This window comes from Python bivittatus, unplaced genomic scaffold, assembly GCF_059951505.1.
Source record: "Python bivittatus isolate LINGU-HERP-01145 unplaced genomic scaffold, Pbiv_v1 ctg000320_np1212, whole genome shotgun sequence".
Lineage (NCBI taxonomy): Eukaryota > Metazoa > Chordata > Lepidosauria > Squamata > Pythonidae > Python > Python bivittatus.
Window position 1 is genome coordinate 416,090 of NW_028277052.1, and position 14,947 is coordinate 431,036.

At 49.1% G+C, this 14,947-nt stretch overlaps 1 protein-coding gene across 6 annotated transcripts in view; it reads left to right on the forward strand.

The window, feature by feature from the left end:
• The window catches only part of KMT2A (lysine methyltransferase 2A), a 50,059-nt gene extending 35,612 nt beyond the window's left edge, over positions 1-14,447 (forward strand). For 2 of the 6 annotated variants that reach the window (XM_088138820.1, XM_088138818.1), the window contains exons 25-36: positions 2,161-2,321; positions 2,926-3,087; positions 3,491-7,637; positions 7,994-8,062; positions 8,573-8,637; positions 8,803-9,009; positions 9,166-9,240; positions 9,557-9,726; positions 10,206-10,318; positions 10,642-10,725; positions 10,909-11,038; positions 11,219-14,447. In XM_088138820.1, the coding sequence (XP_087994946.1) occupies positions 2,161-2,321; positions 2,926-3,087; positions 3,491-7,637; positions 7,994-8,062; positions 8,573-8,637; positions 8,803-9,009; positions 9,166-9,240; positions 9,557-9,726; positions 10,206-10,318; positions 10,642-10,725; positions 10,909-11,038; positions 11,219-11,494 (5,659 nt within the window). In that variant the 3' untranslated portion in view covers positions 11,495-14,447. Of the gene's footprint in view, positions 1-2,160; positions 2,322-2,925; positions 3,088-3,490; positions 7,727-7,993; positions 8,063-8,557; positions 8,638-8,802; positions 9,010-9,165; positions 9,241-9,556; positions 9,727-10,205; positions 10,319-10,641; positions 10,726-10,908; positions 11,039-11,218 lie in introns of those variants that run through there. The other 4 variants (XM_088138816.1, XM_088138817.1, XM_088138819.1 and 1 more) reach the window with 4 other exon arrangements.
• The last annotated feature ends 500 nt before the right edge of the window (positions 14,448-14,947 follow it).

A 14,947-nucleotide genomic window follows, 5' to 3' on the forward strand; every position in this document is an offset into this window, starting at 1 on the left:
TGGGTATGAAATCAAGTTGGAGCCTATCACCAAGTTGGTGATAAGGGATGTGAAATGTTGCTACTTCTCTTATTGTGTTGACAAGCTTTGTTCAGAGGCCTTGTTTAGGGTACCTAATTCCCTTTCAGGGAGACGCAACAAGTAGATCTCCTGCCTGGCTGCTGTCACCAGTCAGAGCAGCATTTTGTCAGTAAACTTACTCAGATTCACTGAAATCTTGGCTTCTTGTGAGTGGTTATTATTAGGCTTAATCCTTGTCCCTTCTGGCTCCTTAGGGGTTAGAGAATGTGACAGATTGGATCTAGGAAGTAGTCAGTGCCCTCATTCAAGAGCGGGCCAATAGTCCTGAAAGAGACTCTGCCACACCCCCACCTAAACAGGACTTCCCTGGATCCATTGGTATTTGAAACTATCATCCTGTCTATAACTTCACCTTTTTGGTGAAAATTACTAAGACTGTGGTCAAGGCACAGTTACAGAACACCCTAGAAGAAGATTATCTGGCCCATTTTCAGTATGGATTCAGATCTGGACATGGGATGGAGACTGTGTCAGTTACTCTTGTTGATGGCTTTTGTCAGGAGTTGGATGGGGATAATGCACCCCACCCAATCCCTTTGGACCGCTCAGCAGCCTTCATTACCACTGATCGTGGAATTCTTCTGGACCATCTGCGAGCGCTGGTTAATTAGAATCACTCCTTGAGCAGGTAGTTCCAGTTGGTCAGGATTAGCCAAGCAGCTGCTCCGTTGTGGGTTGCTACAGGGTTCAGTTCTTTCTCCCCTACTTTGTAAGATGCATATGAAGCTGGTAAGGTTGGTCATCAGGGCACAGTATCTTCAGGATGCTTAACTGCATATGTTACAGATTTTTACCCTGGGCCATAGAGGAGATGCCATCAGTATTTTGACTCAGTGTCTGAAGGCAATAAGGGTCTGGATGGGATGAACCAGGCTAAAATTAAACCAAGCAAGTCCATGTTTGTCTGAGTTCCTTGGCATCTACAATGTTGTCTCCTGATGGAGAGACAGTGCCCCTGAAGGAGCAGATCTGTGACTTGGAGGTCCTCCTGGACTTGAAGCTACTGCTGGATGGGCAGGTAGAGGCCATGGCTGGGAGAACCTTTGTCCAGCTTCAGCTGGTACACTAGTTGCAGCCCTGTTTGGAGCATGAGGACCTCACAATAGTATTTCACAAACTCATGGTCATTTGTTTGAACTACCGCAATGTGGTGTACATGGGGTTGCCTTTGAAGACAATCCAGAAGCTTTACTTGGTCCGGAATTCAGTAGCCTTTGGTGGCAGATACATGCTGACATAAGCACATTACACTATGCAGTGTTTGAGTACCTGCACTTCAAAAACAAGTCAAAATGCTGTTTTTGACCTTGGCACCAGAGGACTTCCAGGGCCCTTTTCCAACTGGTTTTGACCTACCCAACCTGTCCTGTGAAAATCTGCTTGTGCTTCCCCATTTCCACAAGGTGATGGGTGTGCAAGCTTGTAGATGCTGTGCTTTTCTGTTCGTGTATCTGCTCTTTTGAACAGCCTCCCCCTAGAAATTCCTCATATAACAATAAAAAATGGTTCTTCTGTATTTTTAGGGACATATTGTAGCCACCAAGATAAGTAATATCTGCCACTGAGGGACAGCCATTTTCACAAGTAGAAAGAATTTGCAGACCCTCTTGTTTACTTTTGTAGAAGTGGCAGTTCTGTTTCTATCCACTTGCCAGTCTGATATGGCCTTAGAGGACTGAGACTGTAATGATGTTCCAGCAGTTAGATTATAAACTGGTTGCTTGTTCAGGAAGATGGAGAAGCTTGATCATCCTGGGGTTAGAAGACACTTCTTGTAAGCCTCTGCTTGAAATCCCCCCCAAAAAGCCCACAACTTAAAAGAGAAAAAAAAAAGCCCATCATATACTCACTGAAAAATAAGGGGGTTGAATTGCTCTATTTTAGCAACATTAATGTACTTTTATAACCTATGTAAATTAATTGAATTCATTTTGTGGGAAACTAAACTTGATAAAAGATGCTTTAAAATTATTTTTGTTTTTTTCCAAAACATCCAACATTTTTTCTATGGCCTCAAAATTTCCAGAAAAGTTATGTTGTTGTCCCAGCACTTACCTGGTGCACATATTATTTGTCCAGGTGCTCCCGAGTTTATTGGAGCACAACAGATGCTCGAAAGCGTTGTGTTTACACGTGCAAGATCATGGAATGTCGTCCTCCCCTCCTGGAGTCAGATATCAACAGCACCATGGAGCACGATGACAACCGAACTATTGCTCACAGCCCAGTGCCACTTTCAGGTGTGTTCCAACAGAAGCGGTTCCTTTGTGACAAACTGTTTGTCTTGCCTGCGCAGTTTCTTTTTAGAAAGTCCCTTTAACTGAATGCTGCAAAGTTCGCATGTCAGGCCTGCAAAAGTACTTCTTTGTAGCTGTTGCCCAGTTTCAGGGGAAGCCAGAAAGGGGCTAAGTGGTCACTGTGGCTTCCTCTTCCTTGGGTCTAGAAATTAGGCTGTAAACTATGCCTACTTTGCATAAGTAGTTGCATCTCTTGTGCATAATGGAGAACAAAAGGGCAGGTGGAACACGGGTGGTTGAGTCATCTTCCTCCTCTGTGAGTTCTGGAATGTGTATCTCACGGGGTCCTTCCTTGCTGCCTGAGAAACTGGAGATAGCCAACTTCTCGGCTGGGGTAGAAGAGAGGAGTATTCACATCATAAAAGCATACCTCCCCAATGCATACAGTTCTCACTTTTATTTCATGATGGTAAGGTGCTAGGGCCCTTCCCTTTCCTGTGGAAAAAGAAATGCCTTCTTTCGGGTTTTTTCTTCCCCTGAAATACGTTGTTCAAATACATTTTGATTTTAGTTCAAATTGGATGGTGCTCCTGTTTTTCTTCTGCAGCAGAAATTCCAGCCAGAGATGGCCATGCAGTATCAGATGACATAAACCCTCCACCTGCAGATCTTTCTTCACATCCTCAGAACTTCAAGGCTCTGCGGGTCAGAACACCAAGTTTTGCTCCTTCCCAGCGAACTCCTGGTTCGAGGCCATTGCCTTCTGCAGGTCTGGCTCACAGACACATACCCTTCTTTTTCCTGTGATGGCTTTTGACTTGATTGTAGCTTTAGAATTTTGAAAATTTATTTTTCTTACATGTAAGAAGTATATCCAGATATTTAAATAATTTAAATACCTTAAAAAGTATTTCCAGATAAGACTCAACCAGCCATATTGTAACTTAAAGCCTGGGAAAAATTTTGTTCTCTTTGTTTTTCTAGTCCCGCTGTGTTATTTTGAGTTACAGCCTGCCTTTCTACCTGGAAAGCACCAAGGAGGCTGTTTGTGATAGCTTTATTTGAGGGAAAAAAGAGCAGAACTGAACTAGAGACAAGTGTTTGGCCCTGGGGATCAGGTCTCTTTGGGGTTCATTGGATTCAATTTTTTTTTTTTAATTATCTCTCTCTAGGAAGCCCTACCCCTGTGACACATGAGATCGTAACTGTGGGAGATCCTCTGTTGTCCTCTGGACTTCGGAGCATCGGCTCCAGGAGGCCCAGCACATCTCTGTTTTCACAGCCACTGAGGTCCTGGATGCTGCCTCCCACCAGAGTTGGGACCACTAATGCTCGACACAGCACCATCTCTTCAGGACCCAGCATGAGTCCTGCCTCAGAGCACGACATTAGCATCAAACTTACAGAACGTTCTGTGGGACCAGCAGCCTTGCACATTGCTCTCCAGGACACCCCTCTCGGTTGTCAGAGTCCAGCAGTAGCAAGTGGAGGCAGAGGAGCTTCTCCTCTGGAGGGAACCCTCTCCTTTGAAACTGTGTCTTCTGGAGGGCCCTTTTCTGCCAAGTTAGAGAAGGGTAAGCTGCTGAGCCCCAAAGATTCGAGTGCTTCCTGTGGGAACTCAAAAGCAGGCTGTCATGGGCAAAGCTCCTCTGGCATAGAAATAAACCCAAGCAAGGGAGGGAAGTTTCCAGAGTGCCCTTCTGGGCTGTTTTCTCCCAAAGAATCTGTGGCTTCTCCACTGTTGCATCAGAAACCCCCAAAGAAAGAACAAGACCAGCATCTAGCACAGCCAGACAAAAATTGCTTTTACGAAGCTCCAGAAGCAAAGACTTCACCATTTTCAGGAGTGAGTAACCGATCTTGTATGAATGATCCAGTCCCTTCTGTGGGTAGAGAGAGGCGACAAAAAATGAAAAAGGGAACAAAAGAGAGACATTCTAGTAAGCTTTTTAGGAGTTTAAGTCTCCTCCCAAGTAGCCACAAAGAAAGTGCAGAGACAGAATTTGTTCATCAGGCAATGACACCCGAGCACGTTAATCAGAAGCACTATAATAGCATTGCTGTTGAGAAGCTCATGGACAATAGTTTGCTTAGCCAGGGGGCAGCCAAAGCACCTTTCCAGAGTGAAACGGCCATTTCCAAGGATTTGCAGACTTCACAGAAGCGCACAGTGAAAGTAACTCTGACTCCACTCAAGATGGAAGGTGAAAGCCAATCCAAGAATATTCAGAGGGAGAATGATGCAGAATCTCAGCCTAAGGTTTGCAAACCAGCTTCTGGGTCCCAGTCCACTTCCATTCCAGAGCACTCAGGAAATAGTTGTGTTGTCCCAGAAAGTCAAAATTCTACTTCATCCTCAGCAGCCCCAAGTGATCCACCTTATCCAAATCTGCCTGTTCAAGACAGCAGCTTGATGCTCCAGGATGGAGCAAAAACGCAGGAAGATGGGTCTTACAAGCGGCGATATCCCCGGCGTAGCGCACGTGCCAGATCCAACATGTTCTTTGGTCTTACCCCTTTGTATGGTGTGAGATCATATGGTGAGGAGGACCTTCCCTTCTACAGCAACTCCACAGGCAAGAAGAGAGGAAGGCGGTCTGCTGAGGGACAAGTGGATGGTGCTGATGATCTCAGCACATCAGATGAGGAAGACCTGTATTACTACAACTTCACTAGAACAGTTGTCTCAAGCTCAGATGAGCACACTGCTTCTCATAGTTTATTCCGTGAAGAGGAACAGATCAACCTCCCCAAAATCTCCCAGCTAGATGGTGTGGATGATGGAACGGAAAGTGATACAAGTGTCACAGTGACCACAAGGAAAATCAGTCCGGGGAACAAGAGGGGTGGCAAAGAAAATGGAACCGAAAGCTTAAAACTTGAACGAAGTGAAGATAGCGGGGAGAAAGTGCAAGTGACCAAGAGTTCAGTGGGCCACAAAACCGCAGATCCCAAAATGGAGAACTGCCGGGTCAAAAACCAGGATTCTTTGGAAGCTCAGCTGAGCTCCCTAGAAGCTGTTGGCCGCCGTCCTCGTCCCAACACAGAGCCCTCTGAGAAGAACCTGCTGGATACGTTCAGCACAGAGCTGCTGAAGTCAGACTCCGACAACAACAACAGTGACGACTGTGGGAACATTCTTCCTTCGGACATCATGGACTTTGTGCTGAAGAACACTCCCTCGATGCAGGCCCTGGGAGAGAGCCCGGAGTCTTCATCCTCGGAGCTCCTCACCCTGGGAGAAGGGCTGGGCCTTGACAGCAATCGGGGCAAAGATATGGGCCTCTTTGAGGTGTTCTCCCAGCAGCTACCAGCAGCTGAGCCAGTAGACAGCAGTGTCTCTTCATCCATTTCAGCAGAGGAGCAGTTTGAGCTGCCCTTAGAGCTGCCTTCTGATCTCTCGGTCCTGACCACCCGGAGCCCTGCCGTCCCCAGTCAGAACCATGGCAGACTTGCAGTCATTCCGGAACCTTCCCTTGCCTCCTCAGGGGAGAGGTCAATGCTAGCTCTCCCTGCCACAGACTCTGCTGAAAAGAGGGTGACAGCCACAGAAAAGCCTTCCTCCAGTGAAGCAGAGCCAACGCTGCTAAGCCCACGAGTGGCCCCAAGCCCCGATCCTTTCATTCAGAGCCACTTGGAAGCAGAGCACCTGGCCAGCCCACCCTGTGGACCAAGAGAAGCCGGCCTTGGAGCCAGCCAAGACTTGGCTAGGACCACTGGGACCCCTGGCCTCCCAGTTTCTCCCTCCCTCCCCCTCCAAAATCCCAAGTATGGGCCAAATGCCACAGACAGCCCCGGTCCATCTCCAATCTCGAACGCTGCTGTGCAGACAGCCCCTCTCCACTTGAAGGCAGCTGCTGACAAGCTCTTGGTTGTGAACCAGAACATGCAGCCTTTGTATGTCCTCCAGACTCTTCCCAACGGGATTACACAAAAGATCCAGCTGACCTCTTCGGTCAGCTCTGGGCCAGCCGTGATGGAGGCCGGGGCTTCTGTTCTTGGGCCAATGGGCACAGCCAGCCTTGCCCTGGCTGCAGGCCTAAACCCCAGCTTACCTTCCTCCAGGCCTCTCTTCCCCCCGGCTGGCAAAGGGCTGCTGCCCATGCCCCATCAACAGCACTTGCATTCCTTTTCTGCAAGCCCCTCCAGCGGCAGCAGCAGCAGCAGTTTCCCAGCAGCCCTTGGCAGCTCTGCCCCGGGCCTCCTGATTGGTGTCCAGCAGCCGCCTGACCCTGAGGCGAGTCAAAGGGCAGATATTGGGCCTGCGGTCACCCCCCCACCCACCGGCCTCAGCAAGAAACGGCCCATTGCGCGCCTGCACTCCCGAAGGAACAAGAAGCCTGCTCCTACTGCTGTTGCTCCTTCTGACGTCGCCTCAAACATGACCTTGATTAACTTTACTCAGTCCCCGCCACCCAGCCATCCAGGCCTGCTGGATCTGGGAGCTACATCCCCTAGAACCTTGCCCAGCATTATCAAGCGCTCCAAGTCAGGGGTTATGTATTTTGAGCAGGCATCTCTGTTGCCCCAGGGGGTGGGAGCCTCCGCTGCAGAAGCGGCCCTTGGAACATCTCCTAGCATAGCTGGGCCAGAGTCTGGCCACCTAGCGTCCCCTCCGTCTGCACTGAATGTGGCCCCCCTGCCAGCTCCTGCAGCACCTGCCACAGGCCCAGTGGTTCCTCCCCACCTGTTGGGACAAGGGGGGTCTGAAGTGCCGGGCGTTTCAGATATGAGCTCCCTCAACAGCCTTTTAATCAAAGCCACTCGGCGAGGTCTGGGCCTCCCCGACCAGCCTGCTTCAGTGCCATTGGCAGCTTCCAGGATGTTTCCATCACATGAGGAGGTCTCGTCAGCTCAGTCTGCTTCCACGGTGGTGGCAGCGGCAACAGCTGCTGCAGCGACCAACATCTCTGTCTTGCCTTCCTCGCAGGCAGTGGGCATGTCAGCTGATCCTGGAAGCTCCTACCAGGCTGAGCCTCTAACGCAGCTTCTGGCGTGCAAAGCTGGGCCTGCCCCACCTCAAATGGACCTCCCTCCTCCCCAGGCATCTCCACTTTCAGACTTTCCCCAGCTGATGGACACGGCAGTGGTGGAGCAAAAGAGACTGCCCCCCTGTGCCCCTTCAGCCTCCCCTGGGAGTTCCGCCTCCACTGTGCCAGGCTCCGCGAGGGCCAAGTCCAAAGTTAAGCGCTTGCAGACCCCTTTGGGCAGCAAAGGATCTGGGAAGAAACCCAAGATGCCTCCCTTCTGGAACAGCTTCCCTGGCCAATGCATTCCACAGCAAGGCGCAAGGGTGGCAGCCCAGGACCCAGGTGGAGGGTGAGAGAGCTGTGTCCCCTGACTTTCCTACCCTTTCCAACAAAGCAGCCTCAGCAGTTCTATAGTAGTCGCTGCCTGCTGGCTGAGAGGCAAGTTCACCCTGCTCTGCTCCTGGATCAACAGGACGGGGGCAGGGCATTGGCTGGTTTGGGGCCTTTTTGTTGGTTCTGAAAGCATGGGAAGTCCAGGTGGTAACTGTAAAGCCTCCCACTTGGCTTCCATCAGTGCTTACTCTAGAAACCAGCCTCTCCCCAACCTTGTGAAAGTAATGTGCTCCTCTGTAGTTCAGTGAAGTGTCACTGGATTTGTGACAAGCCTGATTTTAAAGCTATATTCTACCTGCCCATATATTCTAGGTCTCAGTCCTTGAGGGTGCACCCAGAGGAGACAGTAGATGTAGTGCAGCCAGTCCACAAAGCAGCAGGGTAAGTGGATCCCTTGGGGCTAAATCTGGTTGGGGGAGGAAACAGCAGGGGTTCTGCATGCCAAGACCACACTCACTCCCACTGCCTTTATAGAACAAGAATCATTCTTATATTGGGTGCATCTGAGTCCTGAAATGCCAATGGGGACTTCAAAAGAGCCAGGAAAACAGCACCAGGTTCTTATTGTGGAAATAAATGGTCCACATTTGCCTGACTGTTCAGCACCATAGAATCCGCTGTTGTGTTTCTCAAGGCATTCTAGTCAGCTCCTTAGAAGAGAAAATGACTATTACCACTAAAGGCCTTCTGCTGAATCTATTCTTCTCCCACCAAACATGTAGGCGCCTGCCAGAAAACTTCTGAAACATATCCTGTACCTGGAACTTTTCTTCCTGTCAAATGATTAGCCTAACCAAAGGTGGTGGCAAGCTTCTCAGCTATACTGAAGGCCTACAAGGCCTCAGTTGAAATAGGTCTCTCACCTTTTTCCAACAGTCCTTCTCTCTACAGGCAGCTACAGTCTCTCCCAGAATTGCAGCCAACACAGCCTACTGCAAATGAGTTAGAACGTGCAGGTATGTAAAGGCAGACATCTTTTTGCCCTGCCTGAGAGCTATCTGGCAGTTCTGCATATCACAGTCCTGCTTCATTGGTGTTAAATTCACGGGAACTTTTTTCAGAATGTTTCCTGTTGTGATTTGCATGGTTGGGAGGTCATGAGGGTTCATTTTTTCCTCCAGATTCCAAAATTCATGAGGAAGAGGAGGAGGAGGAGGAGGAGGAGGAGGAAGAGGAGGAAGAAGGTAGCTTTAGCTCCCCCCTCATGTTTTGGCTGCAGCAAGAGCGAAAACGAAAAGAAAGCCTTGCAGAGAAGAAGCCCAAGAAAGGACTGATTTTTGAAATCTCCAGTGATGATGGCTTTCAGATCTGTGCAGAAAGTATTGAAGGTAGGTCCAAGAGAGGGGCTACTGCATCAAAGTCTTGCATCAAAGGGCTTGTTTCAAGGTGATATAGGAGTGTGACATGGTAGAACGTCTGGTTCTAAGAGAGCTTTGCCGTTCCTTCCATTAAATCCTTGTTCGTTTCTCTTCTCTTAACCTTAGAGGCCTGGAAATCCTTGACAGATAAAGTTCAGGAAGCTCGGTCGAATGCCCGCCTGAAACAGCTTTCCTTCGCAGGTACCAGCGGGAGTAGGCTGAGGGGAGAGGTGTCAGCCATTTTCTTGAAAAGAAGAAGCAGAGTGTCCCATTTGCTGCTTCATTCAAAGCAAGCCTCGCAGAGTGACCAGAATGGCATGAGTTGTGAGGGTGGGACAGAGCGAGGCGTAGGCTTGGGGCTGCACTGACTTGAGGCTGGTGCTCATGGCCGCCTGCCTGAGGTTATCTGAACAACTGCTGTTGGAGCTGTTGGGGTTCCAAGGCCAGGCAGCCCATCCTCTGCCTTGCTCGGTTCAGTTGGGGCTGTAGCTGCTCTTCCTGGCTCTCCATCTTCCAGGTGTGAGTGGGCTGCAGATGCTGGGCATTCTCCACCACGCTGTCGTGTTCCTGATAGAGCAGCTGTATGGAGCCAAGCACTGCCCCAACTACAAGTTCAGGTTCCACAAGCCAGAGGAGGCCAAGGAGCCCCCTGTGAATCCCCACGGCTCTGCCAGGGCTGAAGGGCACCTCAGGCAAGTGGAGTTGTATTCCTCCCTGCTTTCTCCCCAAGCTGCTGTTGCTGCTATATAATTGAAACAGAAGTTTTAAGCCCTGCAGAAAGGGGGGGGGGAGGGAATAAAGTGACACCCATGCTCAAAAATTCAGGGTGGGCAGGACATGCCCCCCCAAAAGGACTGTTGTCTCTGCTTGCCTCTTTTTATTAAAGAGTTCTTCATGTGTTGTATTTTATCCCATTTTTCAGACAATTACGGTCTTCCAAAGTGGCTCACAGCAATTAAAGGAGAAAGACAGGCAGTCTAAAAGACAAGATGCACAAGGGACAGGGGGGAAAGGGAGATCAGTTCTTTGAGGCCAGAACCAAGTGGTGAGCCATAAGGCATTTTGGCCAGGCCAGCCCTCCCTTGCTACTGTTCTTGTCTGAGGAGCATTTCTGGAAGCCAGTTGCTCTGGCACTCAACGTAATGTGTAATACCTCTGTTCTGCACTTCAGGAAGTCTGGTCTTGACATGTTCAACTTTCTGGCTTCTAAGCATCGCCAGCCCCCACAGTACAATCCCAATGATGAGGAGGAAGAGGAGGTGCAGCTGAAGTCTGCCCGGTACATAATGGGAGGGGAGACCTATCAGGCTGCTGCTTTTTGTAACTCATTTGTAATTCTGGAAAGATGGAAGTTGGGGGAGAAACTTCGATTTCTACAGTTGAGCTATAAGCCACTGCTTCTTGATACTACAAAATGGGTGGTAGAAAATTCATAAAGGGGCCAGAGCCTGAAGCCAAGGGAGGAAGGGGGGAATGTTAGGGTCCTGTTGTGCTTCATGTAGGGAGTTTGAAGCTGCATCAAGGATCAGATGACAGGTTGAAGAAGTCAGTGCTTTATGTCAGATGTGGTCCTCAAGCACTCTCTTTCTCGTCTGTCTTCAGGAGGGCAACCAGCATGGATCTTCCAATGCCCATGCGGTTCCGACACTTGAAGAAGACCTCCAAGGAGGCAGTTGGGGTTTACAGGTAGGTGGGGGTTCTGACAGAAAGTGGGGAGGAGGGGAAACCTGGGCCAACTGACCAGCCTCAACCTAGGGAAATCTCATGTCATTTCTGGCCTTGGAGATCTTTGAGGGCAGACTCTCTTGCCAGCTGCCCCCAGGAACAGCTCAAGGCTTGTCAGCTTTGTGTCCTCTGCCTTCCTATCAGGTCTCCTATCCATGGACGAGGCCTGTTCTGCAAAAGGAACATTGACGCAGGGGAGATGGTGATTGAATATGCTGGCAATGTGATTCGCTCCATATTAACTGACAAACGTGAGAAATATTACGACAGTAAGGTGAGTTTGAATGGCTAGCCGGTCTCCAGCTTTCCTAGTGGAACAGCTGCCCAGATCTGCAAATTGTGGAGCAGTGAGATGGTCTGGTGTTGGCAGGGCTATCCTGCCCAGTTAGGCAGATGGCAGGGAGTGCCTTTCAAGACCTCACAATCATGCATGTTCTCTCTCTCTCTGTCTCAGGGCATTGGCTGTTACATGTTCCGTATTGATGACTCAGAAGTAGTAGATGCCACCATGCATGGGAACGCAGCACGCTTCATCAATCACTCTTGTGAGCCCAACTGCTACTCCCGAGTCATCAACATTGATGGGCAGAAGCATATTGTCATCTTTGCTATGCGCAAGATCTACCGTGGTGAAGAGCTCACCTATGACTACAAGTTTCCCATTGAAGATGCGAGCAACAAGCTGCCCTGCAATTGCGGTGCCAAGAAATGCCGACGGTTCCTCAACTGAGCAGCCAAGCCAAGCCAAGCCACAGCAGTGGCCGGAGTTAAGAGTCAGGCTGCTGGTGCCCCTCCATAGTAGCAGATGTGTAGGCTTGGTCTGGTAGGGTGTGACCTGCCTGGAACAAGGTGGACTTTGGCGTTCTGTATGATTAGGAAAATTGGGGTGTGGGGCTGCAGCAACCAAGGCCTTGCTTAGCCTGCAAGGCGAGGCATTTCTTCCAGGGCACCTTGCTGCCCCCTCAAGTTTGGAATGTGTGGCCTGCCCTCATGTTCCAGCTTGGGCTGGCGTCTTGGTGGTGATTCTCCAAAATTCCTGCGGCCACTGGGGAGGAATCCCAAGCAAGCAGTTTGGGCAGTGGAGTACCAAGTACTTTGGGTGGGCTTATAGGAGGACAAGCAGACCCTTAGAGGAGGAGCTCCTGTCCCAGAGAACAGCCTGTGGAACTGAACTTTCACAACTGACCCCGGCCCTATATCTCTCCTCCAGTCAGAAATTTAGAGGCCCCCAAAGTGGAAATGGAGCACTCCAGATGGGCCTCTTGGAAGCAGCAGTGGTAAGCAGCTTGTTTTCTGACGTGAAATAAGCACTGGTAAACCTTCAAGGGGCTGTCGTGGCAGCAGTTGTAACAACAGCCCCCTGTGTTTGCAAAGAGATTAGGAATCCCGGACTTTGTTAAATCCATGTCCATTTTCAAGCCTATAGAAGCAGCACTACTTCTCAGCCTCCTTCAGTTGCGCCATCTTGAATTAAGTCATTGGATTTTCCTTGGTTCTGTTTACACTTTAGTATTTAAAGTTTTATAAATGTAAATATATTTTGTATATTTTTCTATGAGCAGCACTTCATAGGGAAGAGCACTTAGGAGACTATTTTTTCAGTCATGGTATCATCCTGATTTAAAAGAATCCATTTTAAGGGTGAATGTTTTATTTTAATAGGATGGTCTTTCCAAGGTTTGGGCCAGGCATATCCTGATTCTTCCCTCAGGAGGGAGAAGAGGCTTTTTGGGTGCTGCTTTAGCTAACGGTTAAGTTTGGAGGGAGGAAGCTTTCTCCCATTTTCAGGAGAGGTTTTTGGAACAACCCCTATTCAGATATCGGTGGGCCTTCCGTTCTCCTCTCCCTGGATGTGAGGAGAACTGCCAAGATTCTCTCTAACCTCCTCTCCCTTCCCTGCCTCGTTTCAGGGCCAGAGGAGTAAACACCCAGTTTCCCACCAGGTTGCCCCCCAGTCTGTCTTATTCCAGCAGGCAAAAGTCAAGGCAGAAAACCTGTGGACCCCTCTTAAAACATAGCAGAATCAAGGCCCGCTCCAGCTAAGCCCCCTCGCAGCAAGGCCCTTGTTTCTGCTACCAGTGGTCCACCCACCACTCTCCTGGAAGGAGGAATCAGTGTTCCAGACCCATCATCTTCACTGTCCCAAGGCCAGGGCTTCGTATCCATGAGGCAGTTTGGGAGAAAAAGGCAAGACCCAGGTTGGGGTTGAAAAGAGGCAGTGGCTGTCTAGACCCCTTTTTCTGTATTGGCCTCTGGGTTGCACTGCCTGGAGAAACACAGTTCCTATCCTCTGCTGCTCTGTGGCTGCTAGAAGAGCCCCCCCCCCCCCTTTTCACCTGAAGGAAACTGAGCAGGTTCTGAACCCTTGGCTCAAGCAAGGCTTTGTTGGGGCCCACGTTCACAGGCATCTCCTCCTCCTCCTGTTGTTACTCCATCTTCTGGCTGTCCTGAGCAGCAGAGCTGCTTTAGGCTGGTCTGAACCCCAAAAAGCTGCTGCTGCTGCTGCTGCTGCTGCATCATCTGAGGGGGAAGTTGGGGAGAGCTTAGCTTTCCAGAGCAGCAGGGAATGGGAGCAAAAGGAAGCTGCTTTGGACAGCTTCCTGGCAATATGAATGTATCTTTCTACGAACTGACAGATCATGATATCTAAGAATACTAAGAGTCAGTCCACCCTTTAAAGGTTTTATTTTTTTTAAAGGAAAAGCGGGTCACTGCAAAGGGCTGGGCAAGAATCTTCTCTTCTTTGTTGTGAAGCAATACTGGGTTTTTAGTCAAATTCATCCTTTGTGCAGAATCATGTCATTTGGCCAGATTGCTGCTGGCCCATCCCCTGCTCTCCTCCCCACACCTGCAAGTTTTTATTACTATAAATAAGGTATCTATAGGAACTAATATCGTACTGCATTGTGTCTTGAAGCCTGGCTTTGAATTCTCTTTAATCCTTTAGATAATGGTTGTGTTCCAGTTGCTAAAAAGGCAGGAAAAGCAACAGGCCAAGGGCCCCGTGGCCAGTGGACACCTCCCTCCTCCAAGAGGGGTTCTGTAGCAGGCGAGGGCAGGCGCTGTTTGTCTGAGCTTGCCTGTGGGCGGACCTCCTGGAAGTGAGGTTGGAGGGCTTGGCTGTGGATTCTCCTGACCTTCTGTGTTTAATAGCCAACCCTTGTACAACTTGTTTCTCTCCACCGCCTCTTTTTTGGATTCCAGTTGGTGGAGCTCCTCAACTGCATTGTGTGCTTTTCTGGTCTCTCAGTAAGGTCCTGCAGCTTTGCCTTTCTGCCGAGAACTGTGCTCGTGGTGTTTCTTGGATTCAGCGTCTTCAATAGCTACAGGTAGTGAATAAATGTCTCAAGCCACTTTGCAAAAGCTACGTAAACAGGGCTCTGATCCATACAAAAAGCAACTTATCATGTAAAACCAATTTCTCTTTTTTTCTTGTGTTCTTCCAAACTGAGTTTTTTTTCTTTAAAAAGAGGAAATGCGTTGCTTGTGCTGCATCAGTGTTAATTCCCTGTCGTTGTTACAGGGATGAAGGAAGTACTTTCAATAGTTTAAGAAATGACTGAAAGACTGAATGTAAAAATAAGTGTATATAGTTGTACAAAAAAAGGAGTTTTTAAACATGTTTATTTTCTATGCACTTTTTTATTTAAGTGATAGTTTAATTAATAAACATGTCAAGTTTATTGCTTCAAAGGATGGGGTTTCTTTTATTGATTGGGGCTGAGATTTTTCCCAGGCCTGTCTGTTGTCAGAGTTGCTAGAACAGGAGTTCTCCTCCTCACCTGCACCAAAGAGATGCCTATTGTTCCACATGCACGAGGCAGCCACTGACATCACAGGGCATATTCCAGCATCTTTGCAGGTATGATCCATGGGTCTCTAACTGCAGCAGTCCCCCAGGGACTGTGCAAAAGCCCCCCCTTACCACCCCCTGCGGGCAGCTCTTTGAAGGAGAACCAAGATGAAACAGTCTGGCAGCAGCTTTCCTATATAACCCTCCTGACAAAATGTCGAGAATGACATCCAGCATTTCCCCGGCATCAGATGGACTCATTCCAGCCTTTGCTAGGAGCTTTTCCCTTCATTTTCAGAGTTTTTTTCCTCAGTGGCATTTTCTCACAGAATGCCTAAGAGAAGGGCCTGTTGAATCAATCTCCAAGTTAAACCTGCTTGGCCTGGAGAA